At 47.2% G+C, this 26,583-nt stretch overlaps 1 protein-coding gene across 3 annotated transcripts in view; it reads right to left on the bottom strand.

Moving 5' to 3' along the window:
• EPHB2 (EPH receptor B2) overlaps window positions 1-26,583 on the bottom strand; it is a 195,517-nt gene that overhangs the window by 47,461 nt on the left and 121,473 nt on the right. For all 3 annotated transcript variants that reach the window (XM_036746632.1, XM_036746631.1, XM_036746633.1), the window contains exons 3-4: window positions 18,309-18,464; window positions 12,473-12,808 (exon numbers count right to left, since the gene is read on the bottom strand). In XM_036746632.1, the coding sequence (XP_036602527.1) occupies window positions 12,473-12,808; window positions 18,309-18,464 (492 nt within the window). The remainder of the gene's footprint in view (window positions 1-12,472; window positions 12,809-18,308; window positions 18,465-26,583) is intronic.

Genomic DNA, 26,583 nt, shown 5'->3' with positions numbered 1-26,583 from the left:
GAAAGGTGAGAGATAAAAGGAAGGACTGGAGATGGGAAGCATGCAAAGGAAAGTTGGATGGAAAGGAAGAATCAGGATAAAGGGGAAAAGGAAGAGTAGGGGGGATAAAGGAAGGGTCTGGAGAGCATAGGGATGGGCAGAGAGGGAAGGAAAAGGGGAAGGTAAAGAGAGAGTCAGAGGCAAAGGGAAGAAGAGAAGGGAGAAAGCTGAGGAAGTAGGAGCTGGAAGTGGGGGTGGGAGAGAGAGAAGAGAGAGAAAGAAGGGGCAGGAGAGGGAGATAAAATAACCTAAGGTTATAGAGATGCTTAAGGTTGACAAAGCATCATGTACAAAGAGGGAACTGGCTAGGAAATGGAGGGGGAAGGAGGGAGAGGAAAGAAGGATGATGAAGAAGAGAGAAGGAGGGGGTGAGAGAGGGATGGAAAAGAGAGAGGAGAGGGAGGTTTGGAGAAGACATGGTGGGGAAGAGAGAAAGGAGGAGAGGGAGAGGGTGAGAGAGGGATGGAAAAGAGAGAGGAGAGGGGAGGAAAGACATAAGGGAAAAGGTTAGAGAAGAGAGGGAAAGAGAGGGCAGGAAAGAAGGGAGCTGGTAGAAAGAGTAAATGAGGAAAATGAAAAAAATTCAAAGAGGTGGAGTGGAAAAAGGAAAGAGAAAAGGAATGGAGAAGAGAGGGGAGGCAGGAGCCTGGTGTGAGGAGGGGTAAAACTAGGATCCCATGATGCTTTGAGGACACTTTGATGTTGAGCTGAAATTAGACCAAAAAAACCCCATCTACCCCCTCTCTGCCCCCAACCCTAGCCCTGACTCGATGTCATTGCTGTCTTCTGGTTTCTCTCTCAGGCTGGCCTTATGTGAGGACTGGAATGCTACATTCTTCCTCTGGCTCCCTGAGGACACAGTCTTCTTTGTGATGACTGTGAGGCAGACTTCCATCCTCTCCAGTCTGTCACCAGTCAAAGCTGAACCTTCCCTCCTGGGGTCTGACCAAAAAAAAAATCCCTCCCCTTCTGGGGTTTCATAATTACCAGAAGAGAAAATTGTCAATGACTTGGAATCTGAGATACTCTCAGCTCCTTTCTCTCTGGCATCACGGGAAGGGGAGGAGGAGAGGGAGGCAACCTGGGGAGCCCAGAGGCAGAGACACCCACTTAGTCCAATAAACCCACTTAATCCCCCCTGGGCAGTCACCAAAAGCAGCCCTTTCCAGGTTAGGGGATCAATCGGGAGGCAGACGGGAGAAAGCTGAGGCCACAGCTGTCTGGGGAGTATGGCAGGAGCTGTTTCCACTGGGAAATCTTAAACATTTGTCCCAGTGAGATGATAGGGGTTACAAGGTTCCTTCTGACTCGGCCACTCTACATTCTAAGGTCCGGCAAAGCTCAATTACTCTTTGTTCTAAAATCCTTTCAGTATATGTCTGAATTCTAATGTTTTATGTTAGAAAAGCCCTTGCAGTTCTGTTATTCTATGTTCTAAATTTCAGCTTTCTATCATTTTCAGCTAAAACATTTTTTGTTCTAAAGTTCCTTCCAGTTCTAACATCTCAGTTCTCAGGCTCCTTTCAGCTCTATGCTCTATGTTCCAAGTTCCCTTCCAAATGATACATTCTTTGTTGTGATGTTCCTTCTACTTTTGACTTTGCCCTAGATGTTCTAAGGCCCACCCCAGCTCTGATATTATACATTCCATCTAAAAAAATTATGTTCTAAGGTCCCCCACCCAGCTGTGATAGTCTATTTTCTAAGGTTTCTTCCATCTCTGAAATTCTATGTTCTAAGGTCCTTTTCAACTCTAACATTCTATGTTCTAAGGCCCCCTTCCATCTCTGAAATTCTGTGTTCTAAGATCCTTTACAATTCTAACATTCTGTGTTCTAAGGCCCCCTTCAGCTCTATCATTCTATGCTCTGGGGCAGCTAGGTGTCAAAGTAGAGCAATGGGCCTAGAGTCAAGAAGACTTTAGTTCAAATCCAGAACACGTAATAGCTGTGTGACCTTGGGCAAGTCACTGAACGTCTGTCTGCCTCAGTTGCTATAACTGTAAAATGGGGATCATAAAAGTACCTACCTCATAGGGTTGTTGTGAGGCTCAAATGAGATAATAAATGTAAAATGCTTAGTACAGTACCTGGCAAATAGTAAATGCTTACTTCCCTCCTCTCCCAAATCAAATATTCTTTATTCTGAAGTTCCTTCCAATTCTGATTTTCTATTGCTATTCAAAGACCCCAATCTAGCTCTGACTTTTTATGTTCTAAAGACCTTCCCACCTCTAAAATTCTATGTTCTGATATCCCTCCCAGATCTGACACCCCTTGCTCTAAGGCCCCACTTAGTTAAGACATTCTATGTTCTAATGTTCTCTTATGAAGTCCCTTTCAGCTTTACCTTTCCATGTTCTAAGGACCATTCCAATTATGTATTTCTATGTTCTGAAGTCTGTTCGGTTCTAACATTCTTTGTTCTAAAAAGCGCCTTCCATTTATATTTTATGTTTTAATATTTTATGTTTTAAGGTTCCTTCTGCCTCTGCCATTCCATACACCAAGGTTCCTCCCAGCAATAGCAACCTGTGATTCCCTGATTCATTCAACTACCCGCTTCCTGGGCAGTGTGGCGTAGTGGAGAGCTGGCTGGATTTAGGTATTGTCACAACCTTTCAAAGCCAAGTTCTTCTTCTGGAAAAATGGAGTTAATAAATCTTATACAAGCCACCTTACAGGGCTGTTGTGAAAGAAGCGCTTTGTAAACCTTAAACTCCTATCAAAGTGTGAGTTGTCCTTGGGTTCTAAATCACGACTGTCTCCTGTTGAAGGCCGGCCATTTGGGAGAAGGGGCTGGCTGACGATTCTAAAGCCTCCCACGCATACCAACTACTCATTCCCTGAGCAAAATCCACATTCCGTAAGCACACCCACTGTTCTATAATTTTTAAGGAGTTTTCAGACCCATGACCTGATAAAAGAGAAGATGGGACAGGTGTCATTATCTCTGTTTGATGGATGGGGACAGCCCATAGCAAGAAGTGGAATGTCTGAGGTCACAGAGTTATATTGTAGCAGAGGAGAACTAGGAAAGCCCTTAGGAAATGGAATGTCAGAGCTGGGAGGGCCTTAGAACACAGAATGTCAGAGCTGGGAGGGCCCTTAGAACAGAGGATGTCAGAGCTGGGAAGGGCCTTAGAAAACAGAAATCTCAGAGCTGGGAGGGCCCTTAGAACACAGGATGTTAGGGCTGGGAGGGGCCTTAGAACTCAGAATGTCAGAGCTGGGAGGGCCCTTAGAACACAGATGGTCAGAGCTTAGAAGAGCCTTAGAACACAGAAATGTAGTTCTAGAAAGGACTAGAGCCCAAACTTTCAGACTACTGGTCCACCTGCCACCACACCATGCTGCTTCTTCTCCTCCCACTGGCCCCACTTCCCCTCGGGTTACTGATCTCTTCCTTCTCCCCCTCTCTATGCCTTTCACTCATGTGATTCCCCATCCCTGAATGGACCCACAGGATCACAGATTGAGAGCTGAGTGGGCTTCCCAATTTCAGAGGACATTTAGTCCAAGTTCCTCCTTTTACAGACAAGGAAGCTGAGGATGAAGGTGGCAGAGTGACTTGACAAGTGTCACACAGCTAGTATGTGTCAGGAGTAGAATGGGGATCCAGGCTTTCCTGATCCCAAGTCCTACCTTCTACCCACTAGTCCACACTCCTTCCCTCTCTTCCTCCCAATGCATCCTTTCTGTCTGGCCTTCAAGGCTCAAGCCAGGAGCCATCTCTCCCAGGAAACATCCCCTCTGGGTGAAAGCCATCTTTCCTCTCTGTGTCTCTTCCTCTGGTCTCACACTCACCCTTGTACCATGATCAACCACGTATTCATTCGTTATCAGCCCACAGATAAACTCTCTGAGAACATCGTGCTCATTTCTAGGCCCTGCAACCACCTGACCGCCGTAGAGGGCCCCTGAGGACACTCTGGTTCCCCAGCCTCCCTCAGTTTCTGCTCTCATCCATCCCTCTGGGTCCCCTTGCCACCAGTTAGGCTGTGACCTGAGTGGCCCCCAAGGCTTTTGACCTGGTTGGCTGACAGAGAAGGCTGTGTCCCCTTGAGGTGTCAGCACAGTCATGGTGGCCCCCCCTCTCTCCTGGGCTTAGCCATCAGGCTTTAGTTACAGGCAGGATAACCCCCACCCCCCCAGGCTCTGATCATGGTAAGCCCCATAACCCCAGCCCTGGCAGGAAACCGACATTTGTGGGAGAAAGGATCAAGGTGGAGAGAGACCCCCACCAAACGCTGAAGGCCATTTCCCTGAAATCCAAAGGGATTAACAATGGGGAAAAAGAAAACAGCTGGGAAATCTCCAACAGGCTGACTCCCCCCAGTTCTCAGCTTGCTCTCTACCACGACCCCCTCCCCCCCCCCCCCCCCCCCCCCGCCTTCTTTAGGGTGTCAGGTTTCGGGCCTGGGAGCAGCTTTCCTTATAAGCCAGTCAGTGGGGAATTCTGGCATTTTCAATTACCAGCATGCCTCACTGGCAAGGGGAATAAGGTCAGCTGTGCCCCTTGACCTTTACATAGAGATAGGACTCTGGGGAGAGCACACAAAGAGAGGCTTGTGGCTGGGATGGGCCAAGCCTTCTGGCTGGGGGGGGCAGCCTGGCTGAGGGGAACAGAGAGAGAAAGTGACGACTGCCCCAGGGGCCTGCTCAGTAGGGGCAGGTGGGCCAGCCACCCTGATTGCCCTCACTGACTATCTGAAGCCTCCCAGAGGAAAACTCATTTGCTTATTCATTAATTAGCTGGGTGGCCTTTCACCAAATCACTTCCTTTTGGGGGCCCTCAGTTTCCACATCTGTAAAATATAGGGCTGGTATTAGAAAAGACATTACAGTGGACCCTCTGGGCTTCAGTTTCTTCTATAAAATGGGAGGACTGGACTCCAGATGCTCTCATTATCAGCTTTAACAGTCTATTTGTGCTAAGGTCCCTCTCAGCTCTGACATTCTGTGTCCTAGCTCTGACATTTTATGTCCTAAGGGCCCCCCCCGCCAGCTCTGACATACTGTGTTCTAAGGGCCCTCTCGGCTCTGACACTCTAGGTTCTAAGGCCTGTTCCTGTTACGACCTTTTCCATATTCTAAGACTAGTTTCTTTTAGTTCTAACATTCTGTGTTCTATTATTCTCCATTCCAAGATTCTTTTCAGCTCTAACACTGTGATTTTTTGAACCAATTCAACGAGGACTTGTTACAAAACCTATGACATGCCAGACATAGTCCTATCTACAAAGACCCAAATGAGCCAGTCTCCCTGCCCTCAAGGAGCCTGCCATCTCTAGCGCAGGGATGCACTGAGTGCCTACTTTGTGCCCAGGCCTGTACTAGAGTCTAAGGGCAGGCACAAGGTCTCTCTCATTCTCTAGTTGGGAGACTAGACTCAGCTCAGCTGAACAACTAGAGGCCAAGATGAGGGAAGCCAGCACAGCTCTGAAAGAAGATGCCATCTCTTTGAAAGGGAAAATATACAAAATGAACAAAAATACCGTAAAATCACAGTGTTTGGAGGCTGCATATGCAGGTTTTAGAGAAAGCAGGAGTAGGGAAAAAGGTGGCCTCGATTCGGCCCAATACTGATGTTATGTGATCGGTGCCGAAGAATGTTATGCTGACAATAGCAGCTGCAGGATTTCAAAGAAGGAGAGACCAGCATGCACTTGGGACCATCACGACCGCATGTGCAAGACCAGACCAAGAGCTCTGGGAACAGCAATGTCTCCAGCCTAGTGTCCACAGCCACCATTCGGGGAGATTCAGGTTGGTAACTGCTTCAGCAGGAGCAGTGGGCACAGCCACTGAACACCCTCAGAGGAGAGTTATCTCAAGTCCCTGGCCCTCCCAAATGGTTCCATGTCAGAAAATGAAATGACTGAATCAATGGAAATGACATTAAATATGAGGCATGATCATTTCTTTACCAATGACCCCAAAGGGACCGTGGGATCTTTCTAACTGATTTCCAGCTAAGATTTCCTTTGAATTGTCCCCCATTAGAATGTGAGTTCCTTTAGCGCAGGGAAGGGCTTTTTTTCTATTGGAATTTTCAGAGCCTAGCACAGTGCTCTGCACATAGTAACTGTATCAGAAAATTTTCATTCATTCCTTCATTCATTCATTCATTCATTCATACCACGTGGCTCCAGTACCAACTTAAAACTTTTTCTAATCATGACTGATGAACACAACAAGGCTTTTAACTACAATCGGGGCAGTTTCTTCACCTATAGTGGTTAGAATGCTGGAAGGCTGAGTTCAAATTCTGCCTCAGGCACTTAGGAGCTGTGTGACCCCGGGTAAGTCACTTCTCTCTAGGGCCAAGCTTCTTTGTCTTGAAGACAAAGGTGTAGGACTCAGCATTGCATGTCCCTGCTAGCCCTAAATCCACAGTCTTATTCTCCTGTGACCTTCAAAATGTCAAGGTGCCCTCCTGATTTTTGAGAGGGAAACAACTGAGAACTATTTCATCATCACTGCTGGGGATGGTTCATATGATACGGACATGTTTGCTAACGTAGCACTAAATCTGAGTAGCCACTTAACAAAGGCTACCTTTAAAATCCCATGTAAAATCACAGACTGCCCAGAGCTGAGTTAGGAATCTTAGAACATATAATGTTAGAGAATGGGGGGAAGAGAGTACCTCAGGACACAGAACGTCAGAGCTGGGAGGGCCCTTAGAACAGAGAATGTCAGAGCTGGGAGGGCCTTAGAACACAGGATGTCAGAGCTGGGAGGGCCCTTAGAACGCAGAATGTCAGAGCTAGAGGGCCCTTAGAGCACAGGATGTCAGAGCTGGGAGGACCCTTAAAACACAGGATGTCAGAGTTGGGAGGGCCCTTAGAACACAGGATGTCAGAGCTGGGAGGGCCCTTAGAACGCAGAATGTCAGAGCTAGAGGGCCCTTAGAGCACAGGATGTCAGAACTGGGAGGGGCCTTAGAACAGAGAATGTCAGAGCTGAGAGGGGCCTTAGAACGCAGAATGTCAGAGCTGGGGGGGGCCCTTAGAACACAGGACGTCAGAGCTGGGAGGGCCCTTAGAACACAGGATGTCAGAGCTGGGAGGGCCCTTAGAACACAGGATGTCAGAGCTGGGAGGAGCCTTAGAACACAGGATGTCAGAGCTGGGAGGGCCCTTAGAACACAGGATGTCAGAGCTGGGAGGGCCCTTAGAACACAGGATGTCAGAGCTGGGATGGCCCTTAGAACACAGGATGTCAGAGCTGGGAGGAGCCTTAGAACGCAGGATGTCAGAGCTGGGAGGCCCTTAGAACGCAGGATGTCAGAGCTGGGAGGGCCCTTAGAACACAGGATGTCAGAGCTGGGAGGGCCCTTAGAACACAGAATGTCAGAGCTGGGAGGGGCCTTAGAACGCAGGATGTCAGAGCTGGAAGGGCCCTCAGAATTTTTCAAGCACCAAATGTAAAAGCTGCAGTGACGTTATGTAATATCCTCCTGGCCTCTTGGCTGTCCCATAAACAAGACATTCCTCTCTCAGCTCTGGACATTTTTTCTGCCTGTCCCTGGTGGTTGGAATTCTCTCCCTCCTTTGCTTCAACTACTGGCCTCCCTGGCTTCCTTTAAATCCCAACTAAAACACCACATTCCGTAGGAATCCTTCCCCAATAACCCCTCCTAATTCTTGTGCCTTTCCTGGGCTATTTACTTCCTATTTATTCTGTCTATAGCTTGTTTGTGTAGATTGGTTTGTTTATTGTCTTCCCCATTAGATAGTAAGCATCTTGAGGGCAGTCTTTTGCCTCTTTCTGTATTCCAAGTGTTCAGTGCCCGGCACATAGTAGGTGCTTCATAAATGTTTATTGACAGACTGAGAGGTGAAATGCTTTGCCTAAAGCTGCCCAGCCAGAAAGCAGAAGAGCTGGGTGATGCTAGTGATGGTGGATCTCTTGATGGCCATAGTACGTCCTTAGAGAGTCCCATTAGACCTCCCCCACTTCCTCATCCCCTCACATTTAACTGTGGCAAGTCCTTTGTTTTTTCAAAGCTCCCTCCCGTCCACTGCCCCATTGGATCTTCGCTACAGCCCTGGGAGGTAGGAAAGCCAAGCATCCCCACAGTTTGTTCCACTTTCCCATACGGAGTCTCCGTGTTTCTGCCCTACAGGTTTGTTGAGAGGATCAAATGAGATCACAGATTAGACAGCGCTTTGAACAGTTAAAAGGGCCAAACACATGTAAGGGCTACAGCATGGTGGGCTGGGGAGGGGGACATCACCAGTCTGGGCAGCTGGGGGTCTGGGCTCTAATGCTAGCATTGTCATCAATTGGCTGGGCCATTTTAGGCCAGCCCCACGGCCCTCTGGGGCTTCAGCTTCCCCATCTGTAACAAGGGGGCTTGAGGAAATGACCTCTAAGGCTCTTCTAGGGCTGATATTATCAGTGTTAATGTAATTTCTGGTGACAATTATTCTGTTTTTATGTTCTAAGGCTCCTCCCAGGCCTGACCCTCTGTGTCCTCAGGCCCCTCCCAGCTTTGACATTGTGTGTTCTAAGGGCCCTCTCAGCTCTGACATTGTGTGTTCTAAGGGCCCTCCCAGCTCTGACATTCTATGTTCTAAGGGCCCTCTCAGTTCTGACATTCTGTGTTCTAAGGGCCCTCCCAGCTCTGACACTCTGTGTTCTAAGGGCCCTCCCAGCTCTGACATTCTGTGTTCTAAGGGCCCTCCCAGCTCTGACATCCTGTGTTCTAAGGGCCCTCCCAGCTCTGACATTCTGTGTTCTAAGGGCCCTCTCTGCTCTGACATTGTGTGTTCTAAGGGCCCTCCCAGCTCTGACATTGTGTGTTCTAAGGGCCCTCCCAGCTCTGACATCCTGGGTTCTAAGGGCCCTCCCAGCTCTGACATTCTGTGTTCTAAGGGCCCTCTCTGTTCTGACATCCTGGGTTCTAAGGGCCCTCCCAGCTCTGACATTCTGTGTTCTAAGGGCCCTTCCAGCTCTGACATCCTGGGTTCTAAGTTCTTCTTCCACTATGTTCTGGTCATGTTGAAGTTGAGATCTTTCAAACTGCAGTTGGTGGTGAAGAGCTTTGGATTTGTGGTCAGAGGACCGGGCTTCATCACTGATGACACGTGTGAAGCTGGTGAATCACGTCACCTCACCAGGAAAATGAGAGTGTTATTGTACGATGATCTCCAGAATCTCTTCCACCCCACATCTGATCACCCTATGAATCAGAAAATCTGGGTTTGAATCATGGCTGTCTCTTATTAGCTAGTGACGACAGGCACGTGCCTCAGTTTTCTTTTCGGTGAAATTGGGAGAATAATCTTTACTGGGCTTTTGTGGGGTTCAAATGAGAAAATGCATATGAAGGAACTCTGGAAAGGGGCACATCATTTAACCGGAGGTCTTCTCACTCAGGCAGGAGGAAGACACTGGCATCCTGCGCCCAGAGAGCCATTTTTCCCTCCCCAACCTCTGGTTGCTGCAGTAACTCTTCCCTGTCTGTCTGCAGTACCAGAAGAGCCTCGGTAGGAACTGAGTAAATCCCTGGCCAGCCCTGACTCCCCATTGTGTGAAGAACGAGGCAAGGATTCCCAGGCCTCCAATGAAGAGGGCATTCTCCAGCAGGCAGGGCCTGCTTAGTGCTAATGAAGGGAGTGTTGTCCCCCCCCCCCCACCCCAGGCAGCGGAAGTGTGAGCCCTCAGGGAGTGAAGGTACTCCTGGAGCACCTTGGGAGGCTCCCAGGCTGGATGTGCTCCCCAGGGGATGGCAGGAGATGCCCAGGGCCCAGGCTCTCTGGCTGCCAAGCTGGCAAAATCACAGCTGAGGTATTAATGGAGCAACAGGCTTCTTAATTGCGAGGTGTGAAATCGGCGCTAAATTAGACAGCTTAGCCAACAGTTTACAACTAAGTTTGTGGAAAACTGTCAGCTCTCCCTGTCTCTAATCAGTCTTGGACCCAAAATAGAATGGCTTCATTCTGTTCAGCCTCATTTGCGTATGTGACACTCACTCCTTCACACAGGTATACACATTCACATGAGCAGGCCTGCTCCCCATGCTGAGATGCTACATTCACACTCTCTACTCACAAGTACCAATCAATAAACATTTATTAAGCACCTACTATGCGCCTGCCAGGCACTATGTTAGGCCCTTAGAATATTCAAGCGAATCTCAATGATCTCTATGGTTCAAGGAGTTCCATCCAACAATACAGACCACAACCCATCCATGCCTACCCATCCATCCTGTGGGACTCAGACTCTTGTCCATGTTCTCCCCAAAGTTCGCCATGGGGCAGGCATCCATCCAACATGCTGGAGGACTCACTCAGTGTCTTCTGGCATAATGAGGGTACCACAGTGGTACACTTTGAATTTTTTTTGGCATGGCAGCCCAGGCACTGGGGATCCAAAGACAACAAAGTGAAACAGTCCCTCAAAAAGCTTGCATTGGGCAACCATGGAGAAAAGCAAGATGTCCATAGACACATCCCAGGCAACCTGGGGGAGAGGTGAGATGTCCACGGATACATCCCAGGCAACATGGGGGAGAGGTAAGATGTCCACAGATACATCCCAGGCAACATGGGGGAGAGGTAAGATGTCCACAGATACATCCCAGGCAACATGGGGGAGAGGTAAGATGCCCACAGATACATCCCAGGCAACATGAGGGAGAGGTAAGATGTTCACAGATACATCCCAGGCAACATGGGGGAGAGGTAAGATGTCCACAGATACATCCCAGGCAACATGAGGGAGAGGTAAGATGTCCATAGATACATCCCAGGCAACTCAGGGGAAAGGCAACATATACACATATACATCTTGGCCTGGATGTGCTATAGAAGTCCAAGGTCACACAGGTTCTATGTGCCAATGGAGGGATTTGAACCCAGGTCCTCTGACTTCAGAACCAGTGTTCTTTCCATTGTACTGAGCTGCCATTCAAGGACAGTTTTCTTGTAGCTTGAAATCCTACGATCTTGCGAATTGGGGCCAATGGGTCAAAGATGGGCAAATTTTATTTCAGCGCAATAAAAAATTAACACCCCTTAATTATAAGACCTGTCCAAGGAGTTCTCTCCCATATTTTCCATAGGATTTAGTGCTGGAGGGGTTCTGAGAGGCTGTCTAATTCATCTCCCCTTGCCCATTTTAGAGATGAGAAAACAGATGTCTCGAAAAGTATAGAAGTGACTTCCTCTTCACTGCTGTTCAGTTGTTTCAGTCGTGTCCAACTCTCCATGACCTCGTTGGAGGTCTCCTTGGCAGAGATCCTGGACTAGGTTGTCATTTCCTTCTGCAGCTCATTTTACAGATGAGGAAACTGAGGCAAACAGGGTTAAGTGACTTGCCCAGGGTCACACGGCTCGTAAGTAGCTGAGGCTGGATTTGAACTCACGAAAATGAATCTTTATGACTCAAGGTCTGGCCCTCTGTGCACTACGGCTCACTTAGCTGCCTCATGATGACTATAATAACATGTAGATGAAAACAGCCCTAGAATGAAGCTAAATGCCGAATTATTGCAATGCCCAATCTCAGCCCCAGAGAGAAATCACCTTTAGGTAAGAGGGGTGGGAGACTGTAGGTGTGGAAAGCTGCTGCAAATATGGCACCTGGTAGTTTTTGCTTCATTTCTCCCCCTCTATTAGAGGCAGATACTCATTTTGGGGGAGGGGAAATGTTTCCTATTCCCTTCATACGCTTTCTTTTTAAAAATAAATTTATCTTGTTAAATATTTCTCAATTACATTAAAAATTTTTTTACCATTCATTAAAAAAATTTTTTGAGTTCCAAATTCTCTCCCTCCCAACCCTTGAGAAGTCAAGAAATATGATACTGAACATACACATGGAATCACTTTGTATACTTTCTATTCAAGTCACAGTGGCCTGCTAACCAGCCATTTCTTGTTTATGCATTCCACTTCCCACCTCCAGACCTTTGTACACATGATTCTTCAAGTCTGGAATGCACCTCCTCAGCTCCACCTCTCAGCATCGCTACTTTCATTTGAAACACAGTTTGGGTGACACTTGCTGCATGAGGTCTAGCACAGGGCCTGGCATACAGTAGGCACATTTTTGAGGATGTAACATAATGCATAAACAAAACTTAATCACGATATGTATCATAATATGTAATATGTATCATACAATTTCTCATTTATATAGAGAGCTTTGAGGTTTACAAAGCAGTTTCCTCCTAGCAATCCTGAGAGGCAGGCAGAAATATCAGTGCACACACTTTACAGATGAGGAAATCAAGGCTTATGGAAGCTAAGTGACTTGTCTCTAGTGCCCCAGCTAGTTAGTGGCAGGTCCTGGATCTGGGCCCAGGGATCCTGACTCCCACTTGAGAAGGTAACCTGGGGATAGACCTTTCTGAACAGGCTGGTTGTTCATGAGCAATGATGAGCCCTTCTCATAGCCAGGTTTCAATTTCTTACCTGCCTGATTGGTGGTGATATTGACGGAAGCAAACTGGGGTGAGAAAGGGCTCTGGTCAGTGACCCCGTTCACTGCCTGGATCTCGAAGGTGTACTGGGTGTGGGCCAGGAGGTCGCTGATATAGATCCGGGGCTCCGTCAGACCCAGTTGCCTCGGGGCGAACTGCACGTTGTCCCCGCAGCGAGTGCAGGCACCCCTGCCCGAGCCGCAGCTTTTGCAGATAATGTTGTAAACCAGGTCTTCTCGGCCCCCAGAGTCCCGGGGTGGAGTCCACTCTAGCATTAGTGAGGTCTCATTGATGCTGGAGATGACAGCCTGAGGCGCAGAAGGGATGGCTGGGGAGAAACAAAGGAATCCCTTAGTGGCTGGTGGGGGGAGGGGTCTCCTATTCTGCTAGAGAACAGACCATTGCACTCTACTTGATGTGAACAAAGAACTTCATAAACCTTCAAACATGGATCTGACCATGTCACTTCCCTACTCAAAAACCTTCTGAGGCTCCCTATTGCCCCAAGGGTAAAATACCAACTCCTTAGTCTGTCATTTAAAGCCCTTTACAATGGGGATCTTTTCTAATATCTTTATAGTCTTGTTTCCTATTACTCTCCACACACTTTCCATCCAAGTCAAAGTGGCCTGCTAACTAATCATTTCTCCTATATGACATTCAATCTCCCACCTCCAGACCTTTGTATACATAGTTCTTCATGTCTGAAATGGACTCCTTCATCACCTCCACTTATTAGAATCCCCAAATTTCATTCAAAGCAGTTTGGGTGCTACTTCCTACACAAGACCTATACAGCAGGCACTTAATAAATGTTTATTGACTGACTGACTTATATCCCTAGTTGTTAGTGTTATCACCTGCTTGAAATCACTCTGTAGAGAATTCCTATTTACTTATCTATCTCTCCCTCCCCCCAAGAATGCCAGTTCCTCCAGGGTAAGGAATGTTCCATTCTTTTCCTTGCATATCAATATCTAGCACAGTGTCTTGTACCTAGTAGATGCTTAACAACTGTCGAACTAAAGTCTATTGAGGATAGTTGCTACCTGCTCTCAGTTGGCTCTCAAAGACTTATTCAATACCAAGAAAAGCTTTCAGCAGCCTCTTCTTTGAATTTCCCTCCTCTCCCCATCTTGGATTTTCTTGCGCCTCCCCCCATTTTTGGCTCATGCCTGGAATGCTCTCCCCTCCTCCCTCTCCCTTTTCTCCCAGGTGACATCTTACTCATCCCTCAAAGTCCAGCTCCACAAATACCTTCTCTATGAAGCTTTCTCTAAACACCCCATGCCCTCACTAATAAGAATGCCTAGCATTTATATAGCACTTTAAGGCATGCAAAATCATTTAAACAAGCTATCTCATTTGGTCCTCACAACAACCTTGAGATATAGGTGCTATTATTATCATCCCCCTTTTACAGATGAGGTAACTGAGGTAGTCAGAAGTTAACTTGCCCAAGGTCACACAGCTAGTAAATGTCTCAGGCAGGAATTGAACTGGGGTCTTCCTGATCCTGGGTTTAGTGCTCTAGTTACTGTGTCAACTAGCTATGTAGGAGTGACCTTTTCCTCCTTTGTATAAACATGATTATGGGTTTTGTATATGCCTTTGATGGCAAAGAGATCAAACCAGTCAAATCCTTAAAGAAGTTAATTCAGGTCATTAACTGGAAGGTCAAATACTGAAGTTGAAGCTTAAATACTTTGGCCACATAATAAGAGAATGAGACTCACCGGAAAAGACCCCGATGTTGGGAAAGACAGAAGGTAAAAGGAAAAGGGGACGGCAGAGGATGAGATAGCAATAAATGGAAGCAATAAATATGAGCTTAGAGAGACTTCAGGAGACAGTGGATGATGGAAGAGCCTGGCATGCTGTGGTCCACGGGGTCACACAGAGTCAGATACAACTGAATAACTATGCAACATGTATACGTGTTGGGGAATTTCCAAATAGACAAAAAAATTTCCGGATGACACCAAGATTCTACAGATACTCTTGCTTGTGGATGACATTATGCCATTGTGTCCCTGATCCCTAGGGATTACTGAGTTTTGCCAGGAGATCTGTGGTCACTCAAAAGAAAATCGGTCTGGCCATGCATACTAGAAAAACCAAGTGGATAAAGAACACATATTACCTAGATTTTGACCTGGAGCTGGACAGGGACTCCATTTAAGATCATCAATGTATCTATTTTGGTTAAGCCCTGCAGACGGGTAACAAGCTATGGCCAAAAATGGATGGAGGGAAGATATCTTTCTAGACTGAATTTGGGAAACCATGCTCTACTTTCAAAGAGCCCAAGCTGTTCCTTATGGCAAAAGCCATCTTTAATATTAATACCCTTCTGGAGATACTACCTAGAACAAATATTGTAATATGAAGATCTCTGAAGAGGCATGAGCAGTTAACTCATTGTGCATCCTATATCTTTTCACTGGGTCCTCAAGAATATCATGAGTGGCATTGCTGAATGCTTTTTAAAAGCCAGATAATCTGTATCAATAGCATTCCCTTCATCTACTTATCTAGTCAATGACAACAAAGGAAATTAAATTTATCTGGCATGACCTGCTCTAAGGAAGTCCTGCTGGCTCTTTGCAATCACTGCTTCCTTTTCTACATGGCTACTAGCCACCCCTTTGTTCATCTATCTCTCCTATGTCTTAGAATTTTGAAAATGAGTTCAAACTTAGTTTTCAAAGTCCACTTTTGTCTCTTTTTCAGAAAATCAGGAAAACATTATCCCCTTTCCAGCCCCGTAGCACCTATTTATTTTTCCATATTGTTTCAAAGATCATTGATGGTGCTTCACAATAGCTTGGTTCCTTCAGCACCATGGAAAGCAGCTTCACCAGGTGTGGCCACCTGAAGTCATCAAAGGCAGTTAGAGGCTCCCTCACTATCACCCTACTTCACTGTGGGTGTAGGTCTCATCAGCTGCTCTTGCTTTGTTCTTTTCCAGTCCAAGGATTATCCTTGGCAGAGGAAACAGGAGTGTGATTAAGAGCTGAGGAGTTCCACCTTTCCTCTGTCATCTGTTTTTATCTTCCCACTGGGCCTCTCTCTTCTCTGAGCTTCTTCTTTTCCCTAATATGTCTAAAAAAGAACCAAACGTTTTTGTTGGCCCTGACCTTCCTTCTCAGCCTCAGCTCATTCATTCTAAGCTTTAGTTCTCTTGATACTATCCTTAGGAGACTATGCCATGCTTTTGTTCATCCTCTGTTCATGCTTGCTTCCATGTTCTCTAAATGTTACTGAAAAATCTAAGTTGGCCATTAGGGGCCTTGTGATGCCTCTAGGGACAGCCAGGGCAAGCCACTGGGCTTGGAATCACGAAGGCTCATATTCATGAGTTCAAATCTGGCTTCAGACACTTCTTAGCTGTGTGACCCTGTGAAGTCACTTCACCCTGTTTGCCTCAGTTTCCTCATCTGTAAAATGAGCTGCAGAAGGAAATGGCAAACCACTTTAGTATCTCTGCCAAGAAAACTCCCAAAATGCAGAAACGAAGAGTCAGATGTGAATGAAAAACAAGAAGTCTCTAATGAGAAGTTGGTCTCTTGAGAGAATGTCGCACCTTCCTCCTTATCAGATTTATTTCTTTTGTATCCCTCCTAGGATGATTTCTCCTATGGAATTCTAGGCTACGGGCTCCTCTCTAACCTTTCTCAGAGCCCTTTAAAATAATCTGCTTTCCTCAAACCTAGAGTTCATATCAGGCCATGCCTAGCTTTCCTCTCCTCAATCAACAAATTTTAACAAGGAGAGTCCACGTTCCCTCATGCTTCAGCAGCCCTTATGCTTGAGTTGAAATGACAAATATTCTGAAGCACAATGCAGAGACACTTGGTGGGTGGACACACACTGGAGCTTTTTGCCAATGGTGGTTTGTAATCAAGTGGTATAAAGGATGCCACTGGGGACATGGATGGAGGCTGCTCAGTAGCAAGAATCAATGGCGAGCCAAAATGCCAAGTGAGCACTCCCACGGTATGAAGGGAGCTATAGAAAGGCCACAAGGGCATTGGGTAGATCCTCCAGGGAGAGCCGTCAGAAGGGCATAGATGATGATGGTGCAAGATGGGAAGGCACAAGAGGTGTCGGGCTTGCACTGGCAGCCAGCAGAGGGCCCTGGACATGGCACAGATTTGGTTATCTTCTATCTAGTCTAAGTACTGTGTATCTGTCTATTTTAGCCCTCCCTCACTCAAATCAGTCAACTGCAAGTCATTCATCTCATCATTTCCTCGATGTCATGGTGGTCTTCGAGAACGAAGGACAAATACAACAACAATCTGTCTATTTATTTACGTATAGTTTCCCCATAAGAATGTAAACCCCTAGAGGGCAGGGGCTGTTTTGACCTTCTTTGTATCCGGTGCTTAGCACAGTGCCTGGCACATGGTAAACATTTAATAAACCTTTGTTGATTGACTGGCTAATAAATATTTGCATGAATGAATGTGTTCCTTTTTTGCATAGGAAAGTAACTGGACAAAATAATTTATGCTAAGGGCTTGATGTGTGACCCCTCTGAGGAGCAGCTGGGTTTTAAGAGAAGGCTGTAAGGAAGAGACAATACAGAACACCCCAAAAGGGCCCTCCTTTCGGGACTGAGTCTGGCCATGGATCACATCTTTGTCCCTAATTGTTCCTAATGAATACCTGGGGAGTCAGCACAGAAGGTCACTATGGGCACATCCCCCATCTAGTTCTCTAAGAGTGGCTGAAGCTCAGAGGCAGCTCCCACTGTAGGGAAGGCAAGGGAATAAGTATTTATTAAGTGCCTACTATGGGCCATTTATGAATATCTTCTCATTGGTACTCTCAACAACCCTGTGAGGAAGGCTCCCATCTTACAGATGAGGGAACTAAGATAGAGGAGAAGAGACTTGCCCAGGGAGACATAGCTAGTATACATCTGAGGTTGGATTTGCATTCAGGTCTTCCTGACTCCAAGCCCAGTGCTCTATCCACTGTGTCACCTAATTGCTTGGGTATCCCAGCAGCACTGATAACATAGGCTCAGCCAAGGTTCTCTCCTGACCCTAGAGATATGATGCCTGCCAGTTAATAACTCCAATTGCAAACTGGAGATGGAAGAAGCAAGCCTAGGGTGTGGCTGAGACCATGAGCCGTAGGCTAACTTCCTGGCCTGTTGGCCTTAGAGAGCTGGATGAACTGGCCCACTCATGCAGAGCTGAGCTCACTTAAATTGAAGAGCAATTCCACAACATTTTCTTCTTTTACTGAGGGAGGGAGAAATCCATAGACCAAAATAAATGAAAGGATGTCAGGGCCGGGAGGAGGACGTAGATCGTTAGAGATCCCCAGCTCAGAAAGCTTCTCTGGATAAAACAGTAACTCCAGAGCCCGGAACTCAAGGCCCTCCAGGACTCCAGTCTAGCTTTCCAGACATTATTCCCTTCCGCACTGTCTGTTCCAGCCAAACTGGACTAAGCTGTTCCTTAATCTCTCCCATTCTCTGTTCTAAAATCCTTTGGAACTTAAACAAGCTTTGATTGTGGCTACATGATGCGTCCACGTGCACCAGCCCCTGGCGAGGGGCCTTTTCCACTCAGAAATTACTTTCATGTCTCAAAGAAAAGGGTCATCCCTCTTCCATTAGGTATTTGGCTTCTACTTCTTAAGAAAAATGAATTTAAGCCAAAAAATATTTCGGGGTGGTATGTGAGTGAGTGATTGGTCTCAGGCAGCAACTGCTTCACAAGGAATGATATCTCCCTCTCCCCCTGCCCCCCTCAGGGTGAGCTCAGCCAGGAATATGTCCTCCAAATGCCCCTCCCCCTAAAACATACTGGTGCAAGGCATCTCCAGCGGGTCTAGGTCAGCTCGGTAGTACCCATTACGGCAGACACAGTTAGTGGCTCCTTCTGAAGTGGTCCGGCTGTTGATGGGGCAGTGAGTGCATCCTTCATCCCCCTGATTGGCCTTGAAGGTCCCAGAAGGGCAGCCTAGAGGACAAAACACATGAGAGTCACCCAAAGAGAAACGAATGAATAGAACTGGACTGACTGTGTGTGTGTTTGGGCTGAAACTCAAGAAATCGTAGTCGGAAAAGCAGCTGGTGTAAGAATCATTGCTTCCATTTCAGAGAAAGAAACTGAGGCTTGGGGAGGGGTAGACTGCATAAGGTTCCACGGGGCAGACCTGGGACCCACATTAGAATGTGGACTCCTTGCAAATGGGGACTGTTTCATTTTTTGTCTTTATGTTCCCAGTGCCTAGCACAGTGCCTGGCTCATGCTCTTAAGAAATGCCTGTTGATTGGCTGTGATTCAGATTATCATGCTACCTTTCCCCTTAGGGAGGTCCTGGAGGATAGTAGGAAGAATTCTGGATCACAGCTCACAGACCTGAGTTCAAATCATGGCTCTAGCCTTCACTACCAGTATGACCTTGGGGAAGTCCCTTTAGCACTTTTAAGGCCTCAGTATCCTCATTTGTAAAATGAGAAGTTTAGACCGGGTGGCCTCTGAGGTCCTTGAGGTCCCTCTTGAGCCAGGATTCTATGATCCAGGTCGATACCTGAGGGTCTGTGAGAACTTGTTCTGAGCCCCATTCCATTATATATTTGAAACATATGAAAGATAAAAGGCCTTAGAATGGGAAAGACTCTTAAGAGCCCATCTGGTCCAACCTTCTTGTTTTATTATTTATAAACCTCCTTATTAATATTTATATAAATATTTATTAAATATTTGCATTTATATAAATATTTATTTATTAAATATTCACATTAGATAAATATTTATTCAGTAAATATTTACAGCCACAGAAATATTTATTTATCAAAGATGTACATTCATAGAAACATTTATTTATTAAACATTTATATTTATATACAGATTTATTTATTAAATATTTATAGTTACATAAATATTTACATTTACATTTAACCTCCTTATTTATGGGGGAGCTGAGGTCCAGAGAGGCTTGTTGATTTGCCTAAGATCACACAGGTGATGGGAACGGGGCCAGGATCAGAGCTTAGGGCCTCTGAATCCAAACAGCAGCCTTCCCATTACAGTAGGTAAACCAGACTCTTGGTTTTATTAAGGGCAAACTGAGGTTCACAAAAAGACTGCAGGGTCATGGAATTAGAGCCGGAAGAGACCTCAGATGCCATCTGGTAAAACTCTGGAGACCAAGGCCTTTCATGGGCGGTTGAGTGACTTGGCCGATGTAACAGTGCTCTTAAGTGCTCTATGAACTCAGGTCCTTGGACAACCTTCCCCTTAAATCCTTGTTCTCTCTTTTTTTCTGAGCCTCTTTGACAGGGTCCAGTCCCAGTCTGCTTGTAGTCTTCAATAAAAGCCAATCCAGTCTTGGAAGAGATCTGCTTTGGCGGAATTCTCTTCCAAATACGGCTGGAGGAGGCTGAGGACCGCTGCTTCCCTCCCTGTCTCCCCATCTTCCCCCGCCCCGCCACCCCCCCAGAAGCAGGTCCAGCGGCCCTAGCTTGGCACTAAAGGCCCGGGTTCCCACAGGCTGCTGGGAAGCTCTCCAGTCCCGAAGATGGATGGACGTCCCCTCTGAGCCGGTGAGGCCAGGTTGTCGGCAACACCAGCCGTGGACAGTAGAGGGTAGTGTCTGAGCTGTAGACAGCACGCCATCCCCACCTCCTCCTCCAGCCCCCCGAAGCACTCCTAGGAGTGTGTGACACATGTTCTAGCAATCTCAATAAATAAACAGGAGCCCCGGGTGCGCAGGGGGGACTCCTTGCCTTTTCCAAACTCCCCCCGCTGCCTCTCTCTTTGGGCGGCGGGCCTCTTTCTATTCCCAACTTCCCAGGCAGAAGGAACAGATTTGTTTGGGAGAAAGCTCTGCTGGTTCCCCATTCTGCCTTTCTCTTGAAATCCAGAAGATCGCAACGACAGTAAAAATAGTTGACATTTATACAACGCTGTAGGGTTGGTGAAGCGTGCTGCAGACGTGATTTCATTCGATCCTCATAATGGGCTCTTTGCTTTTATGATCCCTATTTTATGGAGGAGGAAACTGAGGCTCAGACATAATAGCTCAGGTAGTATCTGAGATAAGATTCGAACCCAGATCTTCCCGACTCTCAGACTAGCTTTGTGGATTTGGAGCTCAGCACTGAGTCCCTCATTGGCACAGATAAGGAAAATTATGCCCAGAAAGGGAACTGACTTGTTCAGGGTCATATGTGGAGAGTGGCAGATTTGAATTTAGGCCTTCTCATTCCAAATGAAGTGTTCTCTCTAGTGCATCCTACTATTTCCTTCTCCCCTTTCTGCACATCTGCCTCAAGGCAAGGGTCGGGGTGGGGAGTGGGGACTTCTGCTTCCTGGACCGTCTGAAGGAGCCAAGGTCTTGGAATAAGGCATCTCATCCAGCTGTGACCCTGGCTCACTGGGTACTGAGTCTGTGAACAAGTAATTTCCTCTCTCTAGGACTCAGTTTCTTCATCTGTCAAGTTGGGATTACTTAGTTCATTTGAGTATTATCGAGAACGTTGCATGTCAGAGCTGAAAGGGGCCACTGACACGACCCACTTCCATCATCTCAGCTCATTTAGCAGAAGCTAGGGAGGCCGAGGCCCAGGGTGGGGCAGCGACTGCTTCGGGTCACGCAGCCAGTTAGCAACACAGCTAGGTCTAGAGAGCAGGTCTCCAGACTCCCAGGCCTGTGATACTTCTCATTTCTACTACACTCTGGTTCTTCTGACACGCCACTGGAAGTGTGCCAGGCGGGGTGGCCTGGAGTTTGTAACAGAGATGAACAGGACACCAGGGAAAGGCCCTGACATCCCTTCTCCACCACCCTCCAGTATTCACGGCCTTCCACCCAATGCTGACGCCTGAGAACACAGGGGGGGGGCTTCATTCCTGTGGCTGAAAGCTTCCGTCCCTCCTGCAAGAAGCCTCCCCCATTCCACCCATTACCAACAATCTCTGCCTTTGGAATTCACATAGAACTTTGCAACTCAAACGTGATGATGATGATATCTTTAATAGAGAGTTTACTATGTGCCAGGCACTGTGCACTAATGCTGGCTATTATAATTATCTGTCTTCATTGCTACTGCCACGGCTAGACTGAGTGAGTTCCAGCAAAAACACAGGGCTCTGCCTGCAATAGGTGCTTACAACATGTTTGGTGAATGGAGTGAATCTGTGAAAACTCCAAGATCCCTGAGGAGGGTCACACTTGAAGCACATCAAGCACCTTTATCTCAGCTACGAAGAAAAACTGAAAGACTGGTTTGGACAGTGGGCAAGAGTGACAAAGACACCAGTGGGCTGTGGGAGGCTGTGAGACACTGTATAGAGAGATGGGAAGGCTGGGGAAGAGAGAAAGGGGAGGAGAACTAGGACATGGTGATGAAGCAGCCATGTCTTCATATTCTCTTTGAAGACCTCTTTTAGCTCTGAACATTGTATGTTTTAAAATTCCACGTTCCAAGATCCTTTCAGGACCTAACATTCTCTATTCTAAGGTCTCTCCCAGCCCTGACATTCTGTGTTCTAAGGTCTCTCCCAGCTCTGACATTCTGTGTTCTCAGACCTCTCACAACTCTGACATTCTATGTTCTAAGGTCTCTCCCAGCCCTGACATTCTGTGTTCTAAGGGCCCTCCCAGCTCTGACATTCTATGTTCTAAGGGCCCTTCCAGCTCTGACATTCTGTGTTCTAAGGGCCCTCCCAGTCCTGACATTATATGTTCTAAGACTCCTCCAAGCTCTCACATCCCGTGTTCTAAGGGTCTTCCCAGCTCTGACATCCCATGTTCTAAGGGCCCTCCCAGTTCTGACATCCTGTGTTCTAAGGGCCCTCCCAGTTCTGACATCCTGTGTTCTAAGGGCCCTCTCAGCTCTGACATCCCATGTTCTAAGGGCCCTCCCAGTTCTGACATCCTGTGTTCTAAGGGCCCTCCCAGCTCTGGCGTCCTGTGTTCTAAGGGCCCTCCCAGCTCTGGCATCCTGTGTTCTAAGGGCCTTCCTAGCTCTGACATCCCATGTTCTAAGGGCTGTCCCAGCTCTGAAATCCTGTGTTCTAAAGGCCTTCCCAGCTCTGATATCCTGTGTTCTAAGGCCCCCCGCCGAGCACTGATATTCTGTGTTCTAAGGGCCCTCTCAGCTCTGACATCCTGGGTTCTAAGGTTACTTCTAGTTCTGCCCTTCTGTGTTCTAAGTCTCCACTTTCTAACTCTCACATTTTATATTGTAAAGTCACTTCTAGGTCTGACCTGTTTTCTAGAATTTTATGTGCTAATCTAATATGCTAGAACTCTGTGTGTTGTGGTGGATAGAGTTCTGGATTTGGAATTGCGAAGACCTGGGTTCAGGTCCTGACTTTGGCATATACTAACTGTGTGACCAAGGGCAAGTCACTCCATCTCCCTGACGTTCAGGTTCCTCAAGTTGTAAAATGGGGATAATTGTGATGGCCTCTAGGTGGCACAGTGAATAGAGCGCTAGGTCTGGAGTACGGAAGACTCATCTTCCTGAGATCAAATCTGGCCTCAGACACTGACTAGCTGAGTGACCCTGGACAAGTCACTTCATGCTGTCTGCCTCAGTTTCCTCATCTGTAAAATGAGCTGGAGAATGAAATGGCCAACCACCCCCATATCTCTGCCAAGAAAGCCCCAAAGGTGTCATGACGAGTCAGACCCGACTGAAACGACCAAGCAACAATACGCCCATCACCTTACAGCCTTGTTGTGAGCATAAAATGGGGTAAAGTCCACAAAGTGACTGGCACACTTTAAAGCGCCACATCCACGTCGGGCATGGTTATTCTTTCATCCCCCTCTCCTTTTCCTTCCTCTCACCATGCTCCTTCCAGTCACATTTTCTATAGAGGGTCCTTGTTGCCTGGGAATTAAAGATCCCAGAGAAGTTTATCTCTGGTCACTCCCTTCTCTATGTTTTTTTTTTTCTGAAGCCAAAGATCCAGGATGGAGAAGAAAAATGAGAGGGCTCTCTTTATTCTAAACATGATCCTAGCCCCTGTCACACTCTCCCTGCAGAGGCCAACCAAGCTCTGGAGGAGCTGGGGCACTGGACAGCTCAGGGGGGCAGCGCAGTGACAGCTGGCATTGATATTCACAAACCCATTTATCTCATTGGATCATCACAACCATCCTTGGAAGCAGCTGCTATAACCCCCATTTAATACATGAAGAAACTGAGGATGAGAGAAATTAAGCAACTTGGCCAGGGTCACAGGGCTAGTATGTGTCTGAGGCAGGTTTTGAACTCAGGTCTTCCTGATTCCAGGATTAGTGCTCCCCTTCCCTCCTCTCCTCTCCCTCTCTCTGTTTGTCTGTCTCTCCCTCCCTCTCTGTCTATCTCTCCTCTCTTTCTTTCTCTCTCTGTCTCTCTCTCCCTCTCTCTTTCTCTCTGTCTCTGTCTCTTTGTCTGTCTATCTGTCTGTCTGTCCCCTCTCTAGATGTTGGATTGTGATCCGGGGACAAGGGTTTTAGCCTTGAGGCTGCCACTAATTAGCTGGGTCACTCTGTAAAGTCACTTCTGGCCTCCAGACTCAGTTTCCTCACCTGTAAAATGGAGGGACTAGTCCTGGCCTTGCCTCCCTCATAAAACTTCCTTGAAAATTCAATGAGATGGACAATATGTAAATTCTTTACAAAGAAGAATAGGTTGTACCAAGGCTAAATTACAATTATTTACAGATAGTTCAGGTAAAAATGCTATGTATCTAGTCTGATATCCCTAAGTGGTTGCTGGTACCATGCCAGACCGGGACATGAGAACACACACACACACACACACACACACACACACACACACACACACACACTCAATTCCCCCTACCTTTCCACCCTCATCTGTTAGGCTCAGCATGTCTCTGCTCCAACTGCTTGTCTTCCTCCTACCCTAATATGATTTGCACGAGGCTGCTTTCGGCACACTTGTCCCTCCATCTGGAATGCCCAGCCTCCTCTCCTGGCTCCAAAGTCACCTCTTCCAGAAGCCACCCCTCATTAACCCTGCCCCACTCAGGGGCTGCCTCAGTAGGCCTATGCTTGGACAGCTAGACAATTTTGCTTTGGGTCACCTGCTTCTGAAATTAAAATACAAAATACTGCAGTCAGAGGGGACAGCAGGAGGATGCTAGATCTGGAGGGAGGGGGACCAGCATTCAGATTCCTACTGTGTGGCTTTAGGTAAATCACTTCATCTCTCTACGCCTGTTTACTCTTCTGTAAAATGAAGGAGTGGGACCAGATGACCTCTGAAGTCTCCTAACTCTACATCTGTCGTTCAAAGCTCCACCTTAGAACACAGTGTCAGAGGTGGAAGGAGCCTAAGAGACCACCTAAGCATCCTGATTTTTTCAGAGGAAGAAACTGGGAAGTGACTTACCCAAGGTGACACGGAAAATGAATGCCAAAGAGGGCATTAGAAACCAGGTCTTAATTCCCATTATGTTTACTGAGGATCCTCCCAGCTCTGACATTCTCTGATCTAAGATTCCTTTCAGGGATAACATTCTATATTCCCAGATCCTTCTCAGCACTGACATTCTGTGCCCTAATAAAGTGAGAAAAGAGGGTTCCTCCTTTTCTAAAGAAGATCCCAGCTCTCATCCCACAGTAGGCCCCATCTCACTCCAGAGGCCAACCAAGCTCTAGAGGGTTGGGGATACCTTACAGACTAATGCCGCCGGGAAGAAGCTGCTCATATGGTTCTATGTTCTAAGGGTCGTTTCAGCTCTGACATCTTGTGTTCTAAGGGCCCTCCCAGCTCTGATATCCTGTGTTCTAAGGCCTCTCTCAGCTCTAACATCCTATGTTCTAAGGCTTCTCCCAGCTCTGACACCCTGTGTTCTAAGGGCCCTCCTAGCTCTGCCATTCTGTGCTCTAAGGCCCTATCTAGCTGACAGGCTCTGTTCTAAGGTTCCTCTTAGCTCTAATTCTCTGAGTTATGATAGCATGCAATTCTGTAAGTAGGTTTCTATTTCTTAAGATTTGCCAAGACTCCAGGACATGGATAGTCCAAGCTATTTCTTCACTTTCAAGATTCTTCCCTCCCTACTCTCCATCCCCCCATCCTGGCAGGCAAGTATAATTTGTGGAAGCTCCTCTCTCTCTGACCGGGTCTGACCCAGCTGACTCAGCAAAGCACCTAGCCCCTTGTTGGCAGGAGGATCTCAGAAGGGACATGGCTGCCTTAAAGGATCCCCAAATACCTCTTCTATCCAGTTGGCTTAGCTCCTCACAGACAGGGCCACTCCCAGAGGGTGAGATCCACCCCCCCCAATAGAAAGTGGGTACACATGGACTCCATTATTCCTCTGAGGAAAGGTCATTCCCTCTATCTCACCCACCCAACCCTGTCTGGGCTTCACATTCCTCCTCCACATTCCTGGACTGGGCGGGGGGGGGGTGGGGGGTGAGAATGACCCTCCTGAGAAGAAGTAGCCATGGTTTTTCTTTAAGGAGATGAGTCCTCATGGCCAGGCCTGGGCTGCATATCCAGATAAAATCAGGTTATGGTGAATTCCCTGGGTTCTAGGTTTGAATCTTAGCCTTTGTGTCATACAGCTCTCATATTAATCTGCTCCCTTCTCTGCACTCTGAAGCCTTGCCCCTGGTTCAGGGCCTCACCCTTCCCTTTACCTCTTTCCTAGACTATTTAGCTAGTTTCCTAATTGGCCTCCCTGCCTCCATTCTTTCAGTTGTCGAATCCATCTTCCAGGTTTGATCATGTCGCTCCTCAGCTTCAAGGGTTCCAGGGGCCCCCTATTGCTTCTAAAATTAAATACAAAACTCTTTCTTGGCATTTGAAGACCCTCAAGATGTGGTTCCCACTGCCACAGCACTTAGATCATGAAATCCTCCTCTTTGTGCACTCACCAGATCAGTCAAAGCTGTCTGGTTGCTGTTCCTCTTCTAGGGCATCCCATCTGCCATCTTTATTCCTCTGCATAGCCTGCTCCCCATGCCTGGAATGCATTCCCTTCTCACTCTTCCTCCTCGTAGAATTCTTAACTTTTTTCCCCTCCGAAGCTCAGCATGGAATAAGGCCTTCTACAATCTGGATCCCACCTACCTTTCCAGACTTAGTATACGTACCACCTA

Source organism: Trichosurus vulpecula, chromosome 2, assembly GCF_011100635.1.
Source record: "Trichosurus vulpecula isolate mTriVul1 chromosome 2, mTriVul1.pri, whole genome shotgun sequence".
NCBI classification, from domain to species: Eukaryota; Metazoa; Chordata; class Mammalia; order Diprotodontia; family Phalangeridae; genus Trichosurus; species Trichosurus vulpecula.
Note: the sequence above shows the minus strand (reverse complement) of the source record. Positions and strands in the feature narration are given on the sequence as shown.